The sequence below is a fragment of the Podarcis erhardii genome, assembly GCF_964252035.2.
Source record: "Podarcis erhardii genome assembly, chromosome: 6".
Taxonomy (NCBI): domain Eukaryota; kingdom Metazoa; phylum Chordata; class Lepidosauria; order Squamata; family Lacertidae; genus Podarcis; species Podarcis erhardii.
This window is the reverse complement of record NC_138510.1, coordinates 77,468,628-77,495,322: the sequence shown is the minus strand read 5'-3', so window position 1 is coordinate 77,495,322 and position 26,695 is coordinate 77,468,628. Positions and strand designations below refer to the sequence as shown.

General features: G+C 42.5%; 1 protein-coding gene across 3 annotated transcripts in view; it reads right to left on the bottom strand.

The window, feature by feature from the left end:
- Positions 1-26,695, bottom strand: part of BCAR3 (BCAR3 adaptor protein, NSP family member) — an 88,032-nt gene that overhangs the window by 18,373 nt on the left and 42,964 nt on the right. Inside the window, exons 1-2 of one of the 3 annotated variants that reach the window (XM_081865846.1) lie at positions 17,675-17,784; positions 3,907-4,050 (exon numbers count right to left, since the gene is read on the bottom strand). In XM_081865846.1, the coding sequence (XP_081721972.1) occupies positions 3,907-4,050; positions 17,675-17,752 (222 nt within the window). In that variant the 5' untranslated portion in view covers positions 17,753-17,784. Of the gene's footprint in view, positions 1-3,906; positions 4,051-15,589; positions 15,785-17,674; positions 17,785-26,695 lie in introns of those variants that run through there. The other 2 variants (XM_081865845.1, XM_081865844.1) reach the window with 2 other exon arrangements.

The window sequence follows — 26,695 nt, the reverse complement described above, 5'->3', positions numbered from 1 at the left end:
TACTGGATGCAGAGTAAACATGAGTGTGCATGCAGCCTGAATAAGGATTGTGAATGGCTCTCTCAATAAGAACAGCTGAGTGCCATGTGGTCATGTACTGTACTCAACTGTGTACTGCTTAAGTAGTCAGAGAGTGTTTCATTAGCCTTAGCATCCCACTGATTCACTTTGTTTTCAGCTCAGATGAGGATACCTGCTGTGTTTTCAATCCACCTAACACAGCTAATTATGAAGGCCGTAGCCTGCAGGAGCCCAAACCACAATAAACCAAAAACAGTTTAAGATTCCACACAACAAAACAAAGCCTTTTTTAAAGCTGCTACAAAACAAACATAAAATACGCTTCTGGAATTTTTACGGGCACACCAAACTGTAATTTGCAAAGGCAAAATAATAATAAAAATCATGATGTGATCAGAACACAAAGAGCTTTCAGAACCCCAAAGCTAAAAAGATGCAGAGCTGTGTGACTACACAATGCGGTCAAAGCCAACAGAGCTTACAGTGGCTCTCTCTTTCCAGCTAGTCTCCTATATTCCCAACATGCTGCATGTCAGGGACAAAATAGGTGTGACGTTAATTGTGAATATAATGTTATATAATGTGAATATAACGTTAATGACGTGAATATAAATTAATATACAATTATTTAAAAGAACCATAAACTGCTCAAGCAGCAGGAGGAACACTGGTATAGTGAAGGAAAGTTTGATCCTTTTTCCCTTTGTGTTGGTGCCCACTCCAAAACTGCTACTGGTGTGTGAAGAACTTTGCACTAAATACATCTATCTGTTCCTAGCTTCAAAGATGGGATTATCTTCCTGGGATAAATTCCTGTTCCTACTAAAAGACATGGATAAGTATTCTGCATCCAGGACAGTGAGGTTTCCTGCTTGCATACTGCTTAAGTGCATTAATACTAAAATATTAATGGAAATGCTATTGATTACAACAGAGATGCTTGACTTCCTTGTGGCATCAATATTTGATATTTGAAATGTTTTTCCCCCTTGAAACAATTTCTGAAATCTTAATTGTACGTGCAAGATTTGTTTCTTTGCTATACAGTTGTAACTTGGAAGTCAAATGGAATCTGTTCCGGAAGTCCGTTTGATTTCCAAAATGCTCAAAAACCAAATCGCGGCTTCTGATTGGCTGCAGGAAGCCGCAGAAGCCCCGCTGGACGTTCGGTTTCCAAAAGAACGTTTGCAAACCAGAACAATCACTTCCGGGTTTGTGGCGTTCGGGACCCAAAACGTACAAGTTACAGGGCGTTCGACAACCAGGGTATGACTGTATAGCCCAGGGGTTGTCAACCTGGTCCCTACCGCTCACTAGTGGCCATTTCAGGATTCTAGGTGGGCGGTAGGGGGTTCTACAGCACAAGCTGAATCCTCCTTCCCTCGAGCACTGGTGGGCGGTAAGGAAATGTACCATCAAGAAAGATGCATTAGTGGGCGGTAGCTATAAAAAGGTTGACTACCCCTGACATAGCCAAACCAGCACAATAGCAAGTGGCTGTGTCAGAATAAATGCATTCTGAATCTGAGTGAGTCCTGCTGTTGCTTGTCCCCAGCAGAGGGCGAAACTAGACATAATGGCCAAAAGCACCAACTGTGGCAGGCTGCATTTCACCACCTTTTCAAAATGGCTTGCTGGAACAGGGCCTTCTCAGTAGTGATGCCCGCCCTGTGGAACATCCTCTCATCAGATGTCAAGGAGATATACAACTTTTAGAAGATATCTGAAGACAGCCCTGTATAGGGAAGTTTTTAAATGTTTGATGTCTCACTACGTTTCTATATTTTGTTGGAAGCTGTCCAGTCAGATGTGTGGGATACAAATAATAAAATTATTATTATTATTAATTATTCCTAATCTTACAATCACATAAATGCAGCTTCCTCCGCACCCACAAATTAATTCTGATACTCCCTCTTTTTCCAATTACAGTGGTGCCCCGCAAGACGAACGCCTCGCAAGACGGAAAGCCTGCTAGACGAAAGGGTTTTCCGTTTTGGAGGCGCTTCGCAAAACGAATTTCCCTATGGGCTTGCTTCGCAAGACGAAAATGTCTTGCGAGTTCCTGCGGGGTTTTTTCCCTCCCCCCCCCCTTTTCCTAAGCCGCTAAGCCGCTTATCAGCTGATCCGCTGATAAGCCACTTAACAGCTGATTGCTTAAAGCTGCTAAACCGCTAATAGCGCTAATCCGCTAAGCTGTCAATGGGCTTGCTTCGCAAGACGAAAAAACCGCTATACGAAGAGCCTCACAGAACGGATTAATTTCGTCTTGCGAGGCACCACTGTACAATTTTTTTTAAAAAAAGAGAGAGATAGTTAGAATGGCAACTACGGTAACGACCAGGTTTTCATCCCATGAAAAAATGTGCAAATGATGGCATTTTTTATGTATTTTACTATGGTGGGATTTTTTTCTGGTAAGCACAACTTTGGAAAACTCGCAAATACAATTGGATTCACTCTGTTTTCTCTAAATTGTGCCCATTGTCATAAAGTATCCTCCACACAACCAAAACCGTAGCTGGGCTCAGCTACCATCAAGGTAGAACTTTTTATTTAAATTGGCCCCAAAAGTGACCTCATCAACGCCTTTCTTCAGTGGGTTCAATATACTGGCTTTCTTTACCGTTATCTGGCACAATTACTCATAACTCTAATTTTTTTTAAGGCTCTCGTCTTTTTCATCAGACAAGATTTAGCCAATAAGCATGTACATCACATGGCCACCAGATTCTGCGATCTCTGAATGGTTTCCAGGGCTGATATCCACAGGGAGGCTCATAACTGCAGAGGTCTGCACTTTGATGACTAGCTCATGCTGTTTCAGTTGCATTAGATTAAAATAATAATGTCTGCTTTCAGACAGATGTGGAGACGCATGTAAATATGGTGAAAACAAAGAAAAAGCAATGTGTTGCTTAATGCTTTAAAACGGCCTCCCATGTCCTGATTCCAAAATCATCATCATTATAACATCATTCAGTTTCCAGCAAGGATCAAGCGATTTCTGTAGCTAGAGCATATATTTATGTGCTCAAAATCTTGCTAATCAGAAAACCCGATTTCTGCAATCAGGGATAAATGAAATAAATTAGAAATATCTGGCTGATTTTCACATAAATTTAGTCACGTTTTCCAGTAACATCGATCCCTTTTCTCCAGGATAGGACTGACAGGAAGTAACAAAGGAAAAGCAAAAATATCGAAACTGTGAGAGCTATCACCTTGCTTGTTGTTTTTTATAGTAAAGATTCTCAGAATAGATTGGAGTGTCAATTTCTGTGCCAGAAAGGAGACTTAGCGGTTGTGTGGCCAACTCTCTCATAGCTATATTCCCAGCTATGCTTAAGGCGTTGCCTGGGAGTGTATTTTAGCATTGAACCTCTGGTGATATAATTGGGTTCAAAAACTAACTAAATGACAGTTCCTGCGAGTCTCTTTAAGATAATCTTTATATTAAACAAACAAGCTGAGGGATAATTACAGGGAGAGTAAAATTGGGGTCTTGCAGGTTTCCTCCGTATCATTTGCGACTGCTCTAAGTGGGTAGCAGGCATGACTGAACTGGATCTAGGCTCAGAGTCAGGACAGGGATAGGTTTCTGCACTTCCCTCTATATATGCAATTCCTCCTCCCATAATAACATCCTCAGGTTTTCGCTTTTCCTTTCCCTGCTCCATAAATGCTGGATTTGAATTATTGAGCACAAGCGCGTTCATAATAAATTTGAACCGATTTGCAGAAGAAAAAAACCCCAGAGGTGGTGGTGAAAGACTTGAGATAGAATTGTGAAGGACCTGGATTTAGCAAGCAAGGAAGAAAGAACAGGAAAAGAAAACAAGCTGGCAGAATTACCCAACTGAGAGAGACCAAAAAGGGACACACCTGTCGTGGAATACGTCCATGATACCAGGCATGGCTGCGCAGATCTTCACTGCTCAACTGGAGCTCCTCTTCCAGCTCTTTCTTGAGTTTTTCTGGGGAACTCTCCATACCCAGCCTGTCCATAACATGCTTTTCCTTGGAAAACTGCAAGAGGGAAAGAGAAAGGAGACTTGATCACCCCAGGCCTGACGGAACGCCTTATCTTGCTCAAAACTTTCATTCTGCCCCATGTGCCATGAGACTCACAACAAGCCAATGAAATCCGCACGCCACGTTTTACGAGCCTTTGATCCCTAAGCAGTATTTGTGGAAGCTCCTGCCAGGTGAGAAGCTAGGTAATGATTACATGCTGCAAGGTGATATTGTAAAATGTCCCACCTGGATGCTTGCGATAATAACTGGCGTGCCTGCTGAGTCATTTCTGTACCTTTGCAATAATAACGCTTTATGGAGAAAGGAATAAAAAGAAGATCCCAATTTGGGAGAGCCATAATTGCTCAGTCATCAGCCATGTGCTTTGCATGCAAGAGGTCCCCCAGGTTCAATCCCTGGCATCTCTACAGGAGGGCTGGAAAAGAGTTCCTGTCTGAAACCACTGGAGAGCTGATGTCTGTCATTGGACATTACCAGCTTAGTATAAGGCAGCTCCAGCACAAAATTCCATGTTTTACACAAGTTACACATTATTGCTAAACGATTACTGCCAAAAAAGAAGAAAAGGGTGCATCAAAAATTGATTCATATGACCCTGCAAAGTATACCATAATCACATTGTTTTCCTTTGTGACACCTCCTGCAATACCTTCAGCAGCAATTTAGCTCTCTCCCCCCCCCCCAATCACTTACAGCTGGTTCGGACCCAACCAGCGTATAAAATAATAAATGGGCTTGGGTATATTTCTGTTACAAAGCTTAAAGTCATATATAGCACAGGGTGTTTGTGTTTTGGCTTATTTGTGGATGATCCTTATCACTTTTACTTCCTGTGAAACTGAGCCTTGTCAATTTCACTTTCCCACTTTGGACTGCAGAAGTCAAACAGATAAAGCTCAATTTTCCAGCAAAGGAAACTGCCTTATACCCAGGCATACTACTTGTGTGTCTACCCCAGAACTGTCTACCTTGACTCTAGAGTCTTGGGCTTATGTCTTTTCCAATTTCTCTATCTGGCAATTCCAGAGACTGAATCCAGGAATTGTACAAATAACACACTCTCTACATTACTGAAGGTAAATAGGTACCACTGAGGCGGGAAGGTAAAAGTGCTTCCATGTGCTCTGGCTTCCTTCATGGTGTTCCATTGCGCCAGAAGATTAAAAGCAATATGAGTGATACACCCCATAGTCAATTTGACTGGACTTAACCATCCAGGGGTCCTTTACCTTTTCCTTTAACTACACTACTGAGCTATGGTCCATCCCTAGAGCTCACTCCAAAGTGCCCCCTTTTTAAAAAGGTGGGAACAAATAGAAGCCAGAGGGGGTTACAGTTCTCTCTCTCTCCCCTCCACAATAATGCAGCCCCCTATCACCTATATCCTGTCCTAAGTGTAGCAGTGTTCAATATTAGGGATTATTAGGAAAGAAAACACATTTGGCTTATTGTATACATTTCTAGTCACAACATATTTTTTAAAAAAACAGTGCAGAGCAAATGGCAACCCAACGCTACCGTGCTTAGGGATTTTATTTTATTTTTAATTTCAAAAAAAACTACAGAGATACAGGATACAGTGGTACCTCCGGTTGCGGACAGGATCCGTTCCAGAAGTCCAGTCAGATCCCAAGGTTTCCACAACCTGAGGACCGCTTCTGCGCATGCGTGCGCGGCGAAACCCGGTAAAATACCTCCGGGTTTGCTGCGCACACATCCTGAAGTTTACGTAACCAGAGGGTTACGTAAACGGAGGTACGACTGTACAGATATATAAAACTATTTGTGGTGTGGGCACAAATATGTTTCTCCCCCTCTCTGTGGGGTAATCCAATGAAAATGATTGGCAGAATATTCAGAATGGACTCAAGAACACAGAGAGACAACCTATAATTCACTTACAAAATTTGTTGCCACAAAGAAAATGTGTCCCTGAGCCACAGTTGTTGGGACAACACTGGGAGATGTGCTGAAAGCGGAGCAATCACACAATGCCAGTTCATTCAGTACACAACTTAGATGAGACTGTTCTCATTCACATTCTCAACACACCACCCTCACTGTGTCAAGTAACGCGCTCTCTCTCTCTCTCTCTCTCTCCCTCTCTCTCTCCTCATCTTCCCTTTCGACAGGGCTCTGGCTGAAATATCCCCACAATTCTTCTTGGCATGATGTCAGCGACCTGTCCAATGAGAGATTCTCGTCTCTGGCACTCTGATTAAGGATCAGCTGCTTTGTTCTTCACTAACACAGAATTAGGAGACGCAGGGTTAAATTAAAAGATGTGGGAGCTGAGCTTAATCCCTCATCTTTGTTCTCTCCCCTCCAGTCTATGCCTGCTCCCTTAGTTCAAACAGACAGCTCACAAGGCTTCAAGCAGCATTTTAACTAAGCCCAGCTGGCTCTCTTGCTGCTATTATTGCAGATTTTGTTTCAAAAATAAGGTATCCGTTACAATGATTTGTCCCCTACTCAGACATATTTGCTTTCTTTTCAATCTGGACTGTTTACATTTTGCTTTGTAGGCTGTGACCTGGTCCCAAAACACAACCAAAAACTGAAGAAACAGAAAGCTCTCTCATCAAATCAGTGACTGATGCAAGAAACTGGTCCTGTGTTTCCCATGACTCTGCTAGTCACACACAGTAAATAATAGTAAATTCCTGGGCACGCTACAGCATTATTATCACATGGTCTGATCCCTAAAGCCATTTGCACAAGCAACACTTAAAAAAAAAAAATTTAATGGCCATCAATTTAACAAAAAGGCCATGTGCACTCACTCCCCTCCCCCCGCCTGGTCCTCTTTTCTAAAAAGAAAAAGGAAATATTGCCTGTCTCTAGCCTTAAAAGGTACTTTCACAGTGTCTATCACTTGTCTATACACACACACACACACACACACACCTATATCTGTATCTATAAATCTGGGTATCTGCAGCAGCTTGCTGGTTGCTAAATAAATCCTTACTTGCTCCTTCCAAAAACAGCAGCACGAATAAAGCGATGCAGAGTTGGAGACCCCATTGACTGTAGAGCGTTACCATGCAACAACAACAGCAGAAACATTCCCCTCACAAATGGCTGTGCATTTCTTCTTAGTAACTTGGATGAACCCCAAGGCCTCAAAGTGATGTGACTGCATCTCTGCAGTACTTAAGAAAGACCAAAGGATGCAAGTTCTCATCCTCCAATCTAGGTTTTACTATGAATGCTCTGATCTTGAGAGCTCATCCTCCATTGTATGCACTGTAGGAGGCATTTGCTACAGACTTCCTCGTTGTGCTGCTCCCTTGTGCAGCTAGTCTATTAAACTACCGGCAATTGGCCATACCATTAAGAGAGCATTGTTCTAAGTGGAACATTGCCAAGAAGAAAGACTGTTGTTCTTAGCTGACCTTTTTAATGCGATGGGAGCCAAGGCTGGCTCTATTGTTGATTTTCCTCTTGTGTTTTGCCTTCAAAGAGCAATGCTTTAAAGTCAGGGGTCAGGGAGACGGCTATCACCAAATGATAGCCGTTTATATACATGTATGATGCAGGTTAGGAGCCCAGCAGAATGTAGAAATACTATTTCACATCACTGGATATTTATTTCTACCAAGTTAACTTTGACATGAACTCCCCAAAAAGGGGTAGATCACTGCCAGTTTTTGTATGAGTAGATTGCAGTCTCTTGGAAGTTGGCCGTCCCTGATTTAAGTCATAGTGCCATCATGGCTGCAGGAATAAAATGGGTCTTCCTTTTACTAACCTGATGGTAAACACATTTAAACATATTTATTCACACCATTTTGTTGTAAAAAAGGATTAGTACAGTGGTACCTCACAAGACAAAATTAATTCGTTCTGCGAGTTTTTTCGTCTTGAGATTTTTTTCGTCTTGCGAAGCACGGATTTTGGAAAAGCTTCAAAAATCACCAAAGTCTTCAAAAACCTCAAAAAAGGCTACCACACCGCGTGCTATGAGTTGCTCCTCGAAGTCAAGTCGCAACTGCACCCCCTGAATGCACGGTTTCAAGAAAAAGGAAACAAACTTGCAAGACAAAGGAAACAAACTTGCAAGACGTTTCCGTCTTGCGAAGCAAGCCCATAGGGAAATCCGTCTTGCGAAGCAACTCAAAAAACGAAAAACTCTTTCGTCTTGCGAGTTTTTCGTCTTACGAGGCATTCGTCTTGCGAGGTACCACTGTATTTCTCTCTACATAGTAAGAATGTAGTGCCTCATCACAATCCTGGATTTGCATGAAGTCAGGACAGTAAAAAGGAGCACAAGAGAAGGCTGGTTTCACAAGAGCAGTTGCCATGGTATAGGAACAAGAGAGAAGGGACACTGAAATGGGGTAAGTGATGGTTTAAAACAACAGCAGAAGTTTGTGTAAAGCAGAGATGGAAAGGACTGGGAGGAAAATGGAGACGACGGCCACACGGATGTTATTAGCCCCGAGATAGAAAGACGACAAAGTCCCTACCAGAGAAGAATGGCAAACTGGGGAGGCCTGGCCAGATGGGTGGTGTATAAGTAATAAAATATAATAATAATAATAATAATAATAATAATAATAATAATAATAATATGCCAAAATGGCAAAACTGACTGGAAAGCTCAGGAACCAAAAATACCCAAACTTTTATAAAGAATGGGAAAAATTTATAACTTATCTGGGAGACCACTGTAAGCAGATGAAAACATTAGCAGGATTACAACAACACTTGTAATGTTGCAAATATTATGGACAAAATGGAGTGACATAAAATATGGATTACTGAATAATATGCAGTTGAATGGGTTGACAATAGGACCCATGGAGGGGAACGTGGGAAGTCCTGAGATTCGGATGAATCTCTAAATATGGATATGCATTTTGTATTGTTATAATTTTATACTTGTAAAACCAAATAAAAATAATCAGTTAAAAAAAAAAAAAGGACAGAGGAAAATGGTGGGTAAGTGCTATGGAATATTTGAGTGCTTTGCATCCTTCTCTCACACAATAAGGCAGCCGAGGAACGGAAGCAGGAGAAGCTTGGGTAAAGTGAGAAGGGAAAGACACTGAAAGGGAGAAAAGTGGCTGTTTTGAACAAGGCAGAAGGTTGAGTAAAGCAGGGGTGGAGAGGCACTGAGAGGAAAGTGGCACCTGTAAAAAACAGCAGAGGTTTGAGTAAAGCTGAAAGTTCACATCATATTGAGCTGATAATGTTTTTTCTTCTCCAACATTCACATTATAATCTGTGGTGCAGAGACAATAAAGCTGAAGGTACAATTCTCAACAGTTCCCTTCTTTTCCTCTGTCCCCTCCCTTTTCAGTCTTGTGTAAATCATGCCCATATTACACATTACTGTACATTACATTACATGCATTCACATTACATTGCGTGTACAAGTTTTACCCTCAAGAAAGGAATCAGCCAGGTAAGCAATTGAATCAGTCTTGAACCAGCAACTGACCCTGCTCTAAATGTCAGAGCTCAGCCTTGGAACATCTGAAATGATGGGAAACTGCTCCTGTACAAGGCAGCTTAAACACAGGCACCTCTCGCTTTTTAAATAAAACACTCCAATCTCATAACACTCCAATCATGTAACAAATACTCCAATCTCACAAGTTTCTTCACCCCACCCCCAAATTATGAATTCGGCCTCCCAGATTTAGAAAGTCTCCAGATTGCCACTATTTTTCAGGAGGGCTTCATACAGATACCAAAACATGAACAAAGGGTTGCACAATTTAAGTGCATTAAAGCACTCCAGTGGCCTACCACAACAAATCCACTTAAAAAAACAAGCAACCCAGCCAGATGTGAAGGGTATAAATGATGATGGTGGTGGTGGTGAAAGTGTTATGAAAGTGACAAGGAAATGCACTGTGGGGTGGGTGGATGATTAATGGGAACCCGTTTAAATGCCCTGTAAGCAAATCAGGACAAATGCAGAATGAACGGCCACTGGTGTACGATCACCCTGTAAACAAAACAGAACAAATGCTCAATAAAGACCAGCCATCGTACAACCAGTGTGTAAGCTTTATGCAAGCAAATCAGGAATAAACAGGAATAAACAGGTCATCTGGAGGAACTCTTCACTGAAAATAATCTCATTTTATTTTGTGTTTGTTTTTTCTCACAACAACAACAACAACAACAAAGCCCCTGGTGAAATAAAAGAAAACAAGATAGTGACTTCAGTTTTTTTGTACATAATCTCTAGTTTCTCTCTCCTCATTAGGGGAATGCATTAGCAATCTTCTCCATCTCTTTCGTAAAGTATTATTTACATCTAGCGTACCTAAAAAATTAGTGTGGCTTCCTGCTCTCTATAATTAAAAAAAAGGAAACCTGAAACCCTGATGAGATTTTGAGTAAGCTGTTTGTGCAACATTTTGATGTCCTCTGCCTTCCTAGTAGGCTATCAGCCTTTCCTGCTGCTATGCATAGAGCCCTGCCAGGATACACTGAAATTAACCCCAGGAGCTGCCATTCAAGGGCTTCTCACTTATGACAGGAAAGACCTCCGTGAGCAGATTTCACATTTATGATGAGACAGAATGCAGCATATTTAGAATATTCTGAATCTTCCTAAACTACAGATCCTACAGATGCCCACTTAGGAACGGCTTGCAGTAAAAAGTAGCAAAATGCACAAGGCAAGTAGGCCAAGGAGCCTATTATAATTTAAATAACAAAATACAAGAAGAAACTGAGCATAATATAAGGTTGTAGGAGCTGCCCTAAAAGCTGCTCCAGAAGCTGAAGCACGAGCCTGTCATGCTCATCTTATTGTGATCTTAAAGCAGTTGCATTGGCTGTTAGTAAACTAACACACATGGTTTTAGTCTTGTCCTATAACGTCCTAAACAACCTGAGACCAGAGTACCTGAAAGTGTATCTTCTCCCTTACTGCCCCCCATGATTGCTACAATTAGCTGATAAGGCTCTCCTGTACTGCTGTCTGTGGAAGTGTGATTGACATCAACCAAGCAGAAGAGCCTTTTCTGTGGTGGCTCCCTTGTTGAGGAAACATCTCCCCTCAGAGCTTAAGCAACTGCCCACAATGATGATGTTATGTACCTTCTAAACACACCTCTGTCCTCCCAAGCATTTGTTGTTGCTTCACTCTAGCAAGTCACCATACTTTTAAACTCTTCCCTGAGTTCCAAGGGCTTTTTAGCTGTTGTTATTTTAGTGTTAGATGTGGATTTTAAAATTGATATACACTACCTCATGTGAGGCGGTACAGAAATGTTTTCATAAATAAGCAGCAAAAAAAACCAACCCAACCCCAAATAAGGGTAGTCCAAATGACAGCTTACGCCCACAAGAGACACAAACAGCAACCTGCTTACTACAGGTCATTCCCCTTTGTACCATAACTGTCTGCACAGACAAGAATATAAAATGATGTCACATAATTATGAATATTCATTTGGAATCCACCCTGACTGTTGTGCTGCCAACTTCTAAGAGAGATGGGAAAGAATTTGTGGTAGAGGCTCATGAGATCAAGATCAAGACCTTAGAGGATTAAAGACAAAGCTTTGGGAGGGTAAAGGGGTAGAGCTCATGCTACAAACATGATGCTCATCTAAGGCAGAGGGCAGCCAATGTGGCACCTTCTAGGAGTTACTGGATTATAGCTCCAAACATCCCTGACCACTAGCGAACAGGCATGGGCTGACGAGAGTTGTAGGCCACAACACCTGAAAGGCATGTTGGGTATCGCTCATCTGAGGTGCATGGCTATTCCATATGCTTTCAAAGTCCCCTGCTACCATGCAATAGGTAAAGGTAAAGGTACCCCTGCCCGTACGGGCCAGTCGTGTCCGACTCTAGGGTTGTGCGCCCATCTCACTTAAGAGGCCGGAGACACTTCCGGGTCACGTGGCCAGCGTGACGAAGCTGCTCTGGCGAGCCAGCACCAGCGCAGCACACGGAAACGCCGTTTACCTTCCCGCTATAAAGCGGTATCTATTTATCTACTTGCACTTAGGGGTGCTTTCGAACTGCTAGGTGGGCAGGAGCTGGGACCGAAAGACGGGAGCTCACCCTGCCGCGGGGATTCGAACCGCCGACCATATGATCGGCAAGTCCTAGGCACTGAGGTTTTACTCACAGTGCCACCCGCGCCACCATGCAATAGGGCCTAGCAATATTGGTTGGGCATGTAGAAAATAAAAAGCTATCCCTTGCAATCTTATTGGACTACAGTGGTACCTTGGGTTAAGTACTTAATTCATTCCGGAGGTCCGTACTTAACCTGAAACTGTTCTTAACCTGAAGCACCACTTTAGCTAATGGGGCCTCCTGCTGCTGCCACACCACTGGAGCACAATTTCTGTTCTCATCCTGAAGCAAAGTTCTTAACCTGAAGCACTATTTCTGGGTTAGCGGAGTCTGTAACCTGAAGCATATGTAACCTGAAGTGTATGTAACCCGAGGTACCACCGTATAACATTTCCTCAGCATCAAAGCTTATACTTCCAAGGCGGAAAAGGCCTGCAGGGCAGGGATCAGGTCTTCTAGGGCTCACAACCAATAATAATATACAAAACTATCTAAGCTCCACAGCATCCATCAAGCTTCACAACTATATTCTTAGCGTGCTTCTATTTAAACTAATGTACTGGCTCTGGTCAGAGCTAAGATCCTGCCTTACAATCTTGTCAGCACAGATCTAGCTGAGATTCCTGCATTGCAGGGGGTTGGACTGGATGACCCTTGGGTCCCTTCCAACTCGTATGATTCTGTTATCCATTTCAACTTATATCCTCAGAGAGCAAAAGTTAAGTTGCCATCTCTGGTCCTCTTTTTCTATGCTTACAAATGCTTTAAAATAGAACTTTATTGAACATGAAGCAGCAGAGATCTCAAAAGTTCTGCAGTGCATAACCAGCCTATTTTGAAGAGCTGGGAGCCTCTCAAATAGAATCTTATTTCTGAACAGGGCCAGATGGATTTCTATATAAAAATAATGTCCCCCCCATCATCCTGTTTCCCCAGAGGACATGTGGATTGGGTCAATGGAATGTTACCATGACAACATGCTGCATGATTTTAGGTATTAGGCCATTGTGCCAAGATAAACAACGTAGTCAAGAACTGTAGCTCTAATTCTACTTTGATAATGAACACTAAGCCTCAAAATTCACATGGAAGTTTTTATACCAGCCAGGCTAAAATAATGGCTTTTACAACCTTAATCATGACCTTAAAACCCCTTCTTAAGCGGCGTGTTTGAACCAGCAGCTTTCTTTCCATTTGCTCTTACGTCACCCCGCAGTAAATTCCTAAGTTGCTCTTCTGCGAATTGCAGTCTACTCCACAAAGAGAAGCATAGGGGACTCCTTGTGAGTAAATGCCTTCCAAGACAAGTTGACATGATGCTGGCTTTAACAGCTGCATGCACAGCAAAAACTCAACATGTTTTCCTCAACATCAAAATATAGTAGCTTGCATGGGCATAGCCAGGATTTTTGTTGGGATGGGCAGGCCTTGCGGGGGGGGGGGCAGAACCTCAGTTAGCTATGTATTTGGATTGATTATGATTGATTTAGGGGGGGCAGCTGATAGCAGGGGGAGCAAACAGTGGTGAGATAATAATATTCTGGGTGGTTTGCCCTGTACCCCCTAAACTAGCCAGCTGCACTGAGGTGTGGTCTAAGATTCTGCCCCATTACCAGTGTTGAAGTAAAATTCTGTTTCCAGTCTGGTCACCTTCTGTACATTGGAACAGAAGAGGGACACTATCTTGCCTTTTGCCTCAGGCAGCAAAACGTATTGGGTCATGAAATACTCCCTGCCACCCTGCTTGCCCGATCACCATTCCCCTGTCAGGGGCCCAGGTAAGCCCCACTCCACATCACAAAATGCAGTATACACACACAATTTGAATAGCAATGCCCATCAACTTTGTTGAGGCCTGGCCCCCTCAAAATACTTTATGGGGCACGGGCAAAGGGCCTTTGATTCCCTAGAAGTTGGCTCCTATATCCCCCAATGCAAGTCTGTACCCAGACTAAACGATGCTGAATCATAACCAGGATTGCCCTCATAACCAGAGTTTGAAACCAGGATTTGAAGATAGTTATGTAAACCCTGGTCATAATGAATTGATCACATAATGAATAGATCACAAACAATTAAAACCACAATAGGAGGGCAAAATTCACAAAGGGAATATCTGAGTCTATGACATGTTTCTGACCTCCTAACTGAGGGATGGAGTCACTGTTTTTTATGAGCGTCATCTTTTGACAGTGATTAGTATTAATAATAAAATTATTCTTAGAGTTGCATACTTAACAAGATCTGAGATTTTGGTAACACAGCGCTTTAAAAAAAATGTATATAAATATATTTTGCTAGACCCTTTTCATGAAACTCAGTAAAAGGTATCTGATAAAAGAAAGTACATTGTGTTATGAATTTCTATATTAAGTGCCTGTGTATTATTTTTAGTCATATAGCATATCACTTTCAGGTTCCCGTAAAGAAAAGCAGAGATGTTTTGAATGCTTTATGTAATCTGATAACCAATTTGTAAATAAATCCTTCTTGCAACTACTGACTTCACATTTTCTTTATGATGCAACCTTCTGTCTGTTTACAACTTCAGGTTAGCAGGCAGCCTAAAGTTTAAAACAGAGGTTATTGAATAATTCAGTCTTAGTAAATTTCAATGCATGTTGACCTGATCTGCATGCATCTTCTAATCTAGACTATTGTTATTATTATTAATACTACATAATTATTTATTTATTCAGACCTCATCTTTTTCCCTGATGGAACTCAAGGCGGCTTACAGATGAAAACAAACAAAAAATCATTAAAATACAATTAAACATTAATAGAATTAAAACTATGTACATATAGAAAATTGGTTGAAAACATACCAATAATTACAATAAAAGCAGCACAAAGAAAAAAGCATGGATCAGGAAATATTTATTCATCCTTCCCAAATGTTTCAAAGATCAAGACCACATATCTAAATACTGTATGTTTTTAAAGGCATCTTTTAAAAGGAAGTATGTTTAGAAGAGTATATCTGGAAAGAAAGGATGCATTTAAAATGTTATTCTCATGAGTTTTCACACAGATTTTAAAACAAACATTGCAGATTAATTGTGGAAATGGCATGGAAAGGACTTGTGGGTAAAAGAATGCAATAATTACCCAGACTGAAAATAAGACTATTTTTTTCTTATTTATCTTTTCAGCTACTAGTAGTCCTTATACCATTTCTATTCACAAGCAGTTCAGAGTGGCATACCTGGGGATTTTCCACATTTTACCTGTGCAAAATCTTGTGAGATAGGGAGGGAGAGATTTGGCTAAGATCAGTCAGCGAGCTATGCGGCTGAGCAGGATTTTGAACACAGGTCTCTGTGGCAGACTCCAACATTTTAACCACTACACCACAACTATGCCTGGACAACAGTGTGTAACATAAAAATGTGACCTTTTCTTGATCTGTGTAAGTACAATAGTGATATCAATCACACACACTTCCTTAACATTACAGACCACCTACCTTGACACCAATAATGGCCTTGCGGTGATAAAAACAGCAGAGAGATGCTATGAGCGTTTGAAGAACATTGGAATCTTTCGGCATTTTCAGATCTTTTGTCCCGCAGGCCAGCAACCTCCCTTGGCACACGAGGAATGGTCCCTCCCAGCTACTTCCAAGAGCTCCCACTGAGTTTAGCTCCTGCTTTGCTGGGTCTTCTACACTTCCCCCCGCCCTCCCCAACCTCATATTTTAATCCCAGGCCGTTTCCTCAGTGAAAGCTGATCCTGTCATCTAAGAAGGTCATCTCCCGCTTGCTTCCAGCAATGGATCAGAATCATCATGGGACTTCATTCAGCTTGCCAATGAAATCCTAACCCTCAAAGAGAGGGAGAGGAGGGAGCGAATCTCTGTTTGGGAATCCCCCAGATTACAAACCACAAATCCCCAATCCAGCAAAAAAATCATCACCTTCTTCTTCAGCACGTAATAGATTGAGTCATTGGGCCCAGAAAGGTTTCCAAGTCCAGTTATACCTCTGCAGCCACACACTAAAAAGCAATGCCCATGCTTGCATCAGTAACATTGCTACGTACACGACTGATAAGCAGGGTTCGGGGGTGGGGGGAGAACAGTTGGTTGCCTAGGGGGTTGCATGTCTCTGTTACTCATCATCTACGATGTTACATCCTAGCGCACAGGTAACCAAGGGAAAAAAGTCGAGACTGTTTGTCTTGAAATAGGAAGCTGCTGACAACCTGTCATGCAGCAACAACAGAGAGCAGCCAGTAGCATCATCACAGCAGCTGCTAGCGTCATAGAAGCAAATGCAGCCTTCCTCTATTTAATTAGAAGATAAGTCGGTCAATTGCCAGATCTGGTGCACACAATTATGCAGCCTTCTGGAAAGCAGCACTTACTACAGCTCTCTAGGCAGCCTTTGGGTAGGAGGCAACTGAAAAACCACGGGATTGATGCCATTGATTTCAATTGAAACAGGAGATTTCAGCTTCTGGAGTGGGTGGGGGCAAGTTCCTTTGAAAAGACAAGTTAAGCCAAACTTTGTCACTGGCAGACCAGAAATAAAGGTCAGTCTATACCCTATGGTTCTGGACATAAAAAGCTCAACACAAATAAGGATTATGCAAGGCACCATGCACTTTTAAAACATATCCCTTTCAATGCTTTCCCTTAATTATAGGTTGCATTGCAGAATCCAGACCACAATGCACCTGAGCAGAAAGTGGGAGGCCTGTAGAAAGGAACATGCAGAGTAAAGGGTCCCAAATGTGTCAAGTTAGTGATCCAAGTCATATACTGCAAAGAATGAACATACATATAAAAACAAGCACAAAAAGCCGCTCCAAATCTGCAATACAATGGTCAGACCTCTAAGCAAAACTCACCTACCAAGTCATGTCAAATGACATTTTGGTGCAATTTCACACCATCTAAAATCCTGTCCCAATGCTGAGGCAATTAATATAGAACTACAGTGGAACCTCGGGTTAAGTACTTAATTCGTTCCAGAGGTCCGTACTTAACCTGAAACTGTTCTTAACCTGAAGCACCACTTTAGCTAATGGGGCCTCCTGCTGCTGCCGCGTCGCCAGAGCACGATTTCTGTTCTCATCATGAAGAAAAGTTCTTAACCTAAAGCACTATTTCTGGGTTAGCGGTGGTTAACAGTGGTACCTCAGGTTACATACGCTTCAGGTTACAGATGCTTCAGGTTACAGACTCCGCTAACCCAGAAATAGTACCTCAGGTTAAGAACTTTGCTTCAGGATGAGAACAGAAATCACGCAGCAGCACGGCAGCAGCAGGAGACCCCATTAGCTAAAGTGGTGCTTCAGGTTAATAACAGTTTCAGGTTAAGAACGGACCTCCAGAACGAATTAAGTTCTTAACCCAAGGTACCACTGTAGTAGATAGGAATCCTCCAATATAACTAAGAAACATTAACATCGTAACCTCATACATTTCTATTCCGAAGCAAATCCCGCCCTCAGGTTAAGTGGCTACAAGACTGCAGCCTAAAAGGTAACGGAGCTATCCATGCATTGAAAAAAACAACATGTGGTTCAGTCCTTTCTGGACTCTTACCATTTCAGAGTGGAACAAGGATTTGCATGTTTGAATACACTCGCATGTCAAAAACCTTTGCCTGTAGAAAGTTAGCATGCTGTAAATAAGAGTTCTTGCATAGCATCCTCTATCAATTCCAGTTTTCTGTGCTTAGACACATAGAATCATAGAATCATAGAGTTGGAAGAGACCACAAGGGCCATCGAGTCCAACCCCCTGCCAAGCAGGAAACACCATCAGAGCACTCCTGACATATGGTTGTCAAGCCTCTGCTTAAAGACCTCCAAAGAAGGAGACTCCACCACACTCCTTGGCAGCAAATTCCACTGTCGAACAGCTCTTACTGTCAGGAAGTTCTTCCTAATGTTTAGGTGGAATCTTTTTTCTTGTAGTTTGGAACCATTGCTCCGTGTCCGCTTCTCTGGAGCAGCAGAAAACAACCTTTCTCCCTCCTCTATGTGACATCCTTTTATATATTTGAACATGGCTATCATATCACCCCTTAACCTCCTCTTCTCCAGGCTAAACATGCCCAGCTCCCTTAGCCGTTCCTCATAAGGCATCGTTTCCAGGCCTTTGACCATTTTGGTTGCCCTCCTCTGGACACGTTCCAGTTTGTCAGTGTCCTTCTTGAACTGTGGTGCCCAGAACTGGACACAGTACTCCAGGTGAGGTCTGACCAGAGCAGAATACAGTGGCACTATTACTTCCCTTGATCTAGATGCTATACTCCTATTGATGCAGCCCAGAATTGCATTGTCTTTTTTAGCTGCCGCGTCACACTGTTGGCTCATGTCAAGTGGTCAACCAAGACTCCTAGATCCTTTCACATGTACTGCTCTCAAGCCAGGTGTCACCCATCTTGTATTTGTGCCTCTCGTTTTTTTTGCCCAAGTGCAATACTTTACATTTCTCCCTATTAAAATTCATCTTGTTTGTTTTGGCCCAGTTCTCTAATCTGTCAAGGTCGTTTTGAAGTGTGATCCTGTCCTCTGGGGTGTTAGCCACCCCTCCCAGTTTGGTGTCATCTGCAAATTTGATCAGGATGCCCTTGAGTCCATCATCCAAGTCGTTGATAAAGATGTTGAATAAGACCGGACCCAAGACAGAACCCTGTGGCACCCCACTAGTCACTCTTCTCCAGGATGAAGAGGAACCATTGATGAGCACCCTTTGGGTTCGGTCAGTCAGCCAGTTACAAATCCACTGAGTGGTATCTAAAGAACTTTTAACCGAGTTAAGATTAAAAATGCAGTCAAGACTGCATTTTACCAGCTTCTTTACAAGAATATCATGGGGCACCTTGTCAAATGCCTTGCTGAAATCAAGGTAGGCTACATCCACTGCATTCCCTTCATCTACCAGGCTTGTAATTCTGTCAAAAAATGAGATCAGGTTAGTCTGACATGACTTATTTTTCAGAAATCCATGCTGACTATTGGTGATCACAGCATTCCTTTCTAGGTGCTCACAGACTGTTTGCTTAATGATCTGCTCCAGAATCTTCCCTGGTATTGATGTCAGACTGACTGGGCGGTAATTATTTGGGTCCTCTCTTTTCCCCTTTTTGAAAATAGGGACAACATTTGCCCTCCTCCAGTCTGCCGGGACTTCGCCTGTTCTCCAGGAATTCTCGAAGATGACTGCCAGTGGTTCTGAGATCACATCTGCCAGTTCTTTTAATACTCTTGGATGCAGTTCATCTGGCCCTGGAGACTTGAATACATCTAAACTAGCCAAGTATTCTTGTACTATCTCCTTAGTTATTCTGGGCTGTGTTTCCTCTGCTGAATCATTTGCTCCAAATTCTTCAGGTCGGGCATTGTTTTCTTTATTGGAGAAGACTGAGGCAAAGAAGGCATTGAGGAGTTCAGCCCTTTCTGTGTCCCCTGTTTGCATTACACCATCTTCTCCTCTGAGTGACCCCACTGTTTCTTTGTTCTTCCTTTTGCTACGAACATACCCATAAAAGCCCTTTTTGTTGCTTTTAACCTCTCTAGCAAGCCTGAGTTCATTCTGTGCTTTAGCTTTTCTGACTTGGTGTCTACACGTGCTGGCTATTTGTTTGAATTCCTCTTTGGTGGTTTCCCCCCTTTTCCATTTTTTGTACACATCCTTTTTTAATCTTAACTCGGTTAAAAGTTCTTTAGATAGCCACCCTGGCTTCTTTAGGCACCTTCCATGTTTCCGTCTCATTGGTATTGCCTGAAGTTGTGCTTTTACTATCTCCCTCTTAACAAACTCCCAGCCATCATGAACTCCCTTTCCTTTTAATATTACTGTCCATGGGATCTCACCCAGCACTTCCCTAAGTTTTATAAAGTCGGCTTTCCTAAAGTCAAGAAATTGAGTCCTAGTATGCTTGGCTGCTCCTTTCCGCTGTATAGTAAACTTCAGAAGAGCATGATCACTCGCGCCTAATGATCCTTCCACTTCTACCCCACTAACCAGGTCATCAACATTGGTTAGGACCAGATCTAAAATGGCTGTTCCTCTTGTTGCTTCTCCCACTTTCTGGACAATGAAGTTGTCTGCAAGGCCAGTGAGGAATCTGTTTGACCTTATGCTCTTGGCTGAGTTTGACATCCAGCAAATATCCGGGTAATTGAAGTCCCCCATTACTACTATCTCCCTTCCTTTTGCATGCTTGGCCATCTGTTCCAGGAAGGCATCATCTATGTCCTCCGTTTGGCTTGGGGATCTATAGTAAACTCCCACAATGAGGTCCCTGTTATTCTTCTCTCCCTTAATTTTGACCCAAATGCTCTCACTTTGGCTTTGAGGTTCTAAATCTTGGATCTCTTCACAGGTATACACATCCCTGACATATAACGCCACTCCTCCTCCTTTCTTGTCTGGTCTGTTTCTCTGAAATAGATTGTAACCCTCCATTATTACATTCCAGTCGTGGGACTTATCCCACCAGGTTTCAGTGATGCCTATTATGTCATATTTAGTTTGCTGTACCAAGAGCTCAAGCTCATCTTGTTTATTACCCATGCTTTGTGCATTAGTGTACAGACATTGAAGTCCATTAATCATTCCCCCGTGTCTCATATTTAAGGATTTTTTCCTCCCACCACTAGGTCTGCGTGCTGTTTGCTCCATTTGGTCTATGACATTTGGATGATCATCTTCATCAATTGATAGACTCCTACCTTCAGGAGCACTGTCTTCCTCCCCCACATTAGTCAGTTTAAAGCCCTCCTGATGAGGTTTCTGAGATTTTTGGCAAAAACATTCCACCCAACCGTTGTGAGGTGCAGCCCATCTCTTGCCAGAAGTCCATCTTCAAGAAACTGCAGTCCGTGATCTAAGAATCCAAACCGTTCCTTTTTACACCATTTGCGAAGCCAGCTGTTCACTTCCACTATTTTTCTCTCTCTCCCTGGGCCACGTCGTTCAACTGGGAGGACAGATGAGATGACAATTTGTGCATTTAATTGCTTCAATTTCCTGCCCAGAGCCTCATAGTCTCTTTTGATCTTCTGGAGGCTATTGCTTGCAGTGTCATTGGTTCCCACATGAACCAAGAGGAAGGGGTATTTGTCAGTGGGTTTTATGATTCCTTGCAGTCGTTCAGTTACATCTTGGATCTTAGCCCCGGGGAGACAGCACACTTCCCGAGACATCTTGTCAGGCCCACAGATCACTGCTTCTGTTCCCCTCAGTAGGGAATCCCCTATCACCACTACACGCCTCCTCTTAGGTTTGGTCGGGGTTCTTCCGTGATCTGTCCGTTCCAAGGTCGCCTGCACATTCCCTGAGGACTGACTTTGCTGCTCGTCTTCATATACCTGATCGACTGTAACGAGGGAGAGATCCTCAAATGGAGTCTGCTCTTCGTCTTCCATTCTAGGGGAGAGGACCTCAAAGCGATTGTGTATTTCTAAACAATCAGAGCGAACCCTGGGCCTCCTACTTCTTTGAGTCACGTTTCTCCATATATCTGGCTCCTGTGTTGGTGAACTAGTCTCCTTCTCAGGGGAGTCCCCTGTCTCCTCCTTGGTGGAGACGGTGTGCTCTGTTGCTTCCAAGAAGAGCTCCAGCTCTCTAATTCTTTGGAGCGTAGCCACACGTTCCTCCAGTTGCTGGACTTTGTCTTTTAAGAGGGCAATCAACATGCAATTGCTGCAGGTAAAGCTGCCTGCAACCTTTGGCAAGATGGCAAACATTGTGCAGGAACCGCAGGCGACTGCAGCTGTTCCCTCACTCTCCATCTTGAGAACGTGTCATTGGGGCTGGCTACAGTGGTCCTCCATCATAAGAAGCGTGCAGACAGGACAAGTAACTCCCCCCCAAAAAATCCTAGGTCTCCCCCAACAAACGTTTGAGACTAGCTCCCCTAAATCTAAAGATAGATCAAATTGCACGCGCCGCTAGGCGCGCGCCGCTGCCCTACAAGCTCTGATAAGCTCCTCCCACAGCTAATCACCTACCTCAACAGAAACCCTGCCCCCTCTGACCTTTGCACAGGGAGAGCAGCTAATCAGCCACAAGAAACACACACAGGAGAAAACCCTTTTTGCTCCTTCTTCAGCCGCTGCCCTACAAGCTCATGTGACAGCTACATGTGACAGCGTTGTTTTAAAATGTGGTGGGAACATTCCAACTTGTGATTTCTAACCAAACATCTGAAACAGAGTACAGGCCAGAAAATATTTTTTTGAACATGAAAGTTCCACAATGCAGGCAATATGAAAGAAGTCATCTCCCCGCTCCCACTTGACATTATAAAAAGTTACTGGAATTCTCCACCACAATATGTTCATTATGAGGCAAGCATTTAAATAGTTTCAAGTACATGACCAGCCATATATAGTTTTGAAAACATCCAAATGTTTAATTTTAGGTGTTTAATTTTAGAAGGAACCAGAAATCCATTGCCAAACAGATGCATAACTTGTCCATAATGTGTTCACAGAGCAGCCAGACAGGGGATGGATTGTGGGAACAGCTCTCTTCCTAACAGCCTTGTTCTATAGTTTCGGTAAAGAATATATTTTTCCTGTTGTTCTGACTGTATCTGATGGAAATTCTAAGTGCAGACAGGGTAGAAGAGCTTTGCTGGATTAACTAATCCAGGCTTCCTCAAACTCAGCTCTCCAGATGTTTTTGCCTACGACTCCCATGATCCCTAGCTAGCAGGACCAGTGGTCAGGGATGATGGGAACTGTAGTCTCAAAACATCTGGAGGGCTGAGTTTGAGGAAGCCTGAACTAATCCAAAATAAGAAACACTGCAACGAAACTGAGATGATCTAGTTGGATAGTGATTTATTATAATCCCTAAACCTGCTGTGTCAGCAAACAGATGCTCAGGAAAGCAGATTTTGATTATAGGCCTACTGGTGATGTGATAAAAGTTTTGCTGATGCTTGCAGGGACATTTCTTTGCAAGTATAGGAAACACACATCTTTTTTTGGTATTTTCATATTCCATCAATGCTCAGCTCAAAAGAGTCCTGCAATAGCTTACAAAACAAAAAGTGTTTTTCAGAACAGCTAAAAATGACAATAATTCAATAGGATGGTCACTTAGGCATTGTAAAAAAAAGAAAGAAAGACGTCACAGATTTGCATAAATGTACACCTCTTAAGCTGTATGGACAGATGCAAAATTAAAAATAACTGTTTTAATTTAAACAGAAATACAATGCATCTCACCATTGTGGAAAAGACTATGACCTTATATAGAGATCTCAGAGCTTGTTTTTTGGGAAACCTTTTGTGAGCAAGAGATGGTTGGACCCTCACTCATCCCAATTGTGATCTTTCCGCAGGCCACGATAAAGCTGTTACAAACAAGGTGGCCATTTTTTCCAATAGCAGCTCCAAAAAAAAAAATCACTATAATTTCCTAAAGACTTCTGCTGTGAACAGCAAACAGGACCACTCACAATAGTATGCTTGATGTTCTTGTTAATCTCAGTTTGTATTGATAATTATTAGGGTCATATATTATGAGTGCTATTTTCTGTCCCTGTTTCTCTGGTGTTTCTCTTAGCTGGAGTCCTAATCTGCAACTAATTTGTGATGGTTGGTATCTGTACTATTCCTCTGTTTTGTAATTGTCATTGTGACAAACGCAAATAAAATCGATCAATTCTATTCTACTCAGTTGGCTCTCCAAATACAGGCCCATTTTTATGGTTTTTTATCTTTAAAACTGACTTGGACCAGGACAACCTTTCAAATAGGACTGTCCTCTGCAAAGCTGAACATATGACCATTCTACATCTCAACTGTTTCCACTTAGTGCCTACTTTATTGATCCAATTTCACACAAAACGGATTGGGCTTCTGCATCAGATGAAATCCACTGAGGGCATTTTGCGCACAACACTGAAAGTGTATCTCTGCATTTCCTGTCCCTTTAATGTGAATGTAGAACCAAACTGGGATAAGTCTCTTTGTATTCGATTTAAAAGTAGCTCTCCTGCTTTTTATCCCATGGGAACCATATACACAGATGGGAACAAACTGCCAGGGAGGTTCAAAGGTCAATTTTAAGGTCATGAGCAAAATAACAAAGCAGCAGTTGTCATATATTCCCTAAGCCTACTAATTGTGATGATATAGCTGGTTACTGAGATTCGTCTGGCAAGCAGTTGGTGTAGGAGGTTTGTTGTCTCTTCACATAAAAATAAACTGAAAGTGTATTGCATGAAAGTACAGCATCAAATCTACCCAACAGAAAAGCTCTAGTCAGCACTCAGTTATAATCTGCCAGAATACGGATGTAACAGTCAGAGGAAAGCATCTGTTCGTAGATTCAAGCTCAAAGTGGGTGAACACTAGAAACTATTCTAACAACACACCTCATATTAATGTGACCATTCAGAATTAAAACAGCACTTACATAGCTGCAAAAATCAAGCTACTTATTTTAAATACAGTGGACGCTCGGGTTGCAAACGTGATCAATGCAGGATGCATGTTCACAACCCGCAGCTTTCGCAACCAGCGTCTGCGCATGCGCGGGTTGCAATTCAGCGCTTCTGCGCATGCACAAAGCACTATTTAGTGCTTCTGCACATGTACGACCGCCGAAACCTGGAAGTAACCCATTCCGGTACTTCCAGGTTTTGGCAGTCTGTAACCCGAAAAAACACAACCTCAAGCGGCTGTAACCCGAGGTATGACTGTACAGTCAAAGCCAAGTGACTGGCATGTAAAGTAAGTCAGAAGATGAACACAAAGGACTTCTAAATCTCACTGGTTTCAAATTTAAAAACATGCTTCCACCAAGATCTACTTCAGCAAAATCTAAATTGCATCTTGGCAGGTTGGAAGCCAGCAATGTACTATTCCATCCATGTATGCATGCACTAACATAGTCTTTTGCACGTGCCCTGTTTTTGTAGCATTCACATGGCATTTCTGCACATTACATAAACGATATGACCCCACCACTGAAGTCTTGCACCACTCCTCTAAAGAACTGCTGCCACTGCTTATAGGTCAGCAGAAAACAAAGCTTTCCACAGTGAAGCTCAACACAGACAGCAGTTTTTAAGTGACTTAATGGTGGTATGAGAAGCTTTTCTGCTCATAGTGCACTGTGCATGAATATTCTTTTGTCCCACTGCTACCAAATAGAAGATTCCTGGTCAAATGGATGCCGCTTCCAGCTTGCGACATGTGGGGTTGCCAATTTCTACTGGTTGCCCTCCCAACTCTCCCCACCTTGTGGAACAACACCACACCACACACACTCTGCAACATACTGCGCAATTAAGGACTTTGTAAGGACTCGCATCACAAACTGGTCAACTTATGTCTATCTGCAGCCTTTCACAGGGTCAAATCATCATTTTCTCTAGCTCAATCCTGTTTGCTCTGACTAGCAGTATCTCCCACTCTTGTTCATTGGATCATTTAAATGGCGATGCCAAGGATTTAACTAGGAACCTTGAAGATGCAAAGCATGAGTTTCATCTTTGAGCCTCAGCCATTTCAAAAATAGTGACAGCCCAGAAAAATATTTTTAGTTAGAGACCACGGCTCAGCTGTAAGAAACATCCTTTGCATGCAGGAGGTCCTAAATTAAATCAATGGCATCTCCAGTTAAAAGGATCTGGTTAGTACGTTGTGGGAAATACCTTCTGAAACAGGGCCAGGAGGCTGAATCTAGAACTGGCTGACCCTCCACAGGCCATTCTGACAGGAGGGCAGGGTAGCTTACCTATCAATTACCTGACATTGTATGACACCAGATGAGTCAAAGTTCAAGCCCTGGGTGCAGGCAAAGCCTTTATCTCTGCTAAGATGGAGATCAGCCTCTTCATGCTCTTTGAGAGTAAAAGACAGCAGTACAGGTTTGTCTCTGCCCCAAATGGCCATATGGATCAAATTCAGAGACCTGGAAGGCATGGTTAGGCACATGGACTGCAGGTTCCCCACTACTGCTGCAGAACCATTTCCATCTCTGATAAGCAACACTGGGCTAGATAAATAAATGGTACAAGGACAATCCCTAAATTCTAAGCTATATATATCTTTGTGTCATAAGGTCGCAAAGGAAGTTTTCATTCCCAAGAAGGCAACTGCAACTACAGCTATTGTTTTCTATTAAAGGACAAGAAACAAATGGGTGTTGCCCATGCTCTAGGAAGCAATTGTTCTTCTATGAAATAGGGCGAATATAATCTGGACAATACATGTAAAAATGTATTGACAAAGCTTATTTTATGCATGCTACTGCTAACTAAATGGCCCTGCTGCATGGAGGAACACAATGCACCTCTTTTGTGTTAAGAGTCTGAATCTAGTATCCACATGGCAAGAAATTACACTCTGGCTCCCCCCTATGGATAACAACAATATGTTGGGAGAGTTTGTTTTAAAAACGAAACACTGCAGTGCAGCTCCTTTATTTTCCTTCTTTTGAGGAGCTGAGAAACTTGCCAAGGTTGAATCTCCAGCAAAATGGTTTTGAGTAAGGTGCAAAAATGCCTCATTCTACTTTCAGAACTTTTTAGTAACCAGGGTGCCCCAAATGTCAGCTTTCTGAATTGCCTAGAAATACCTTTGCCAC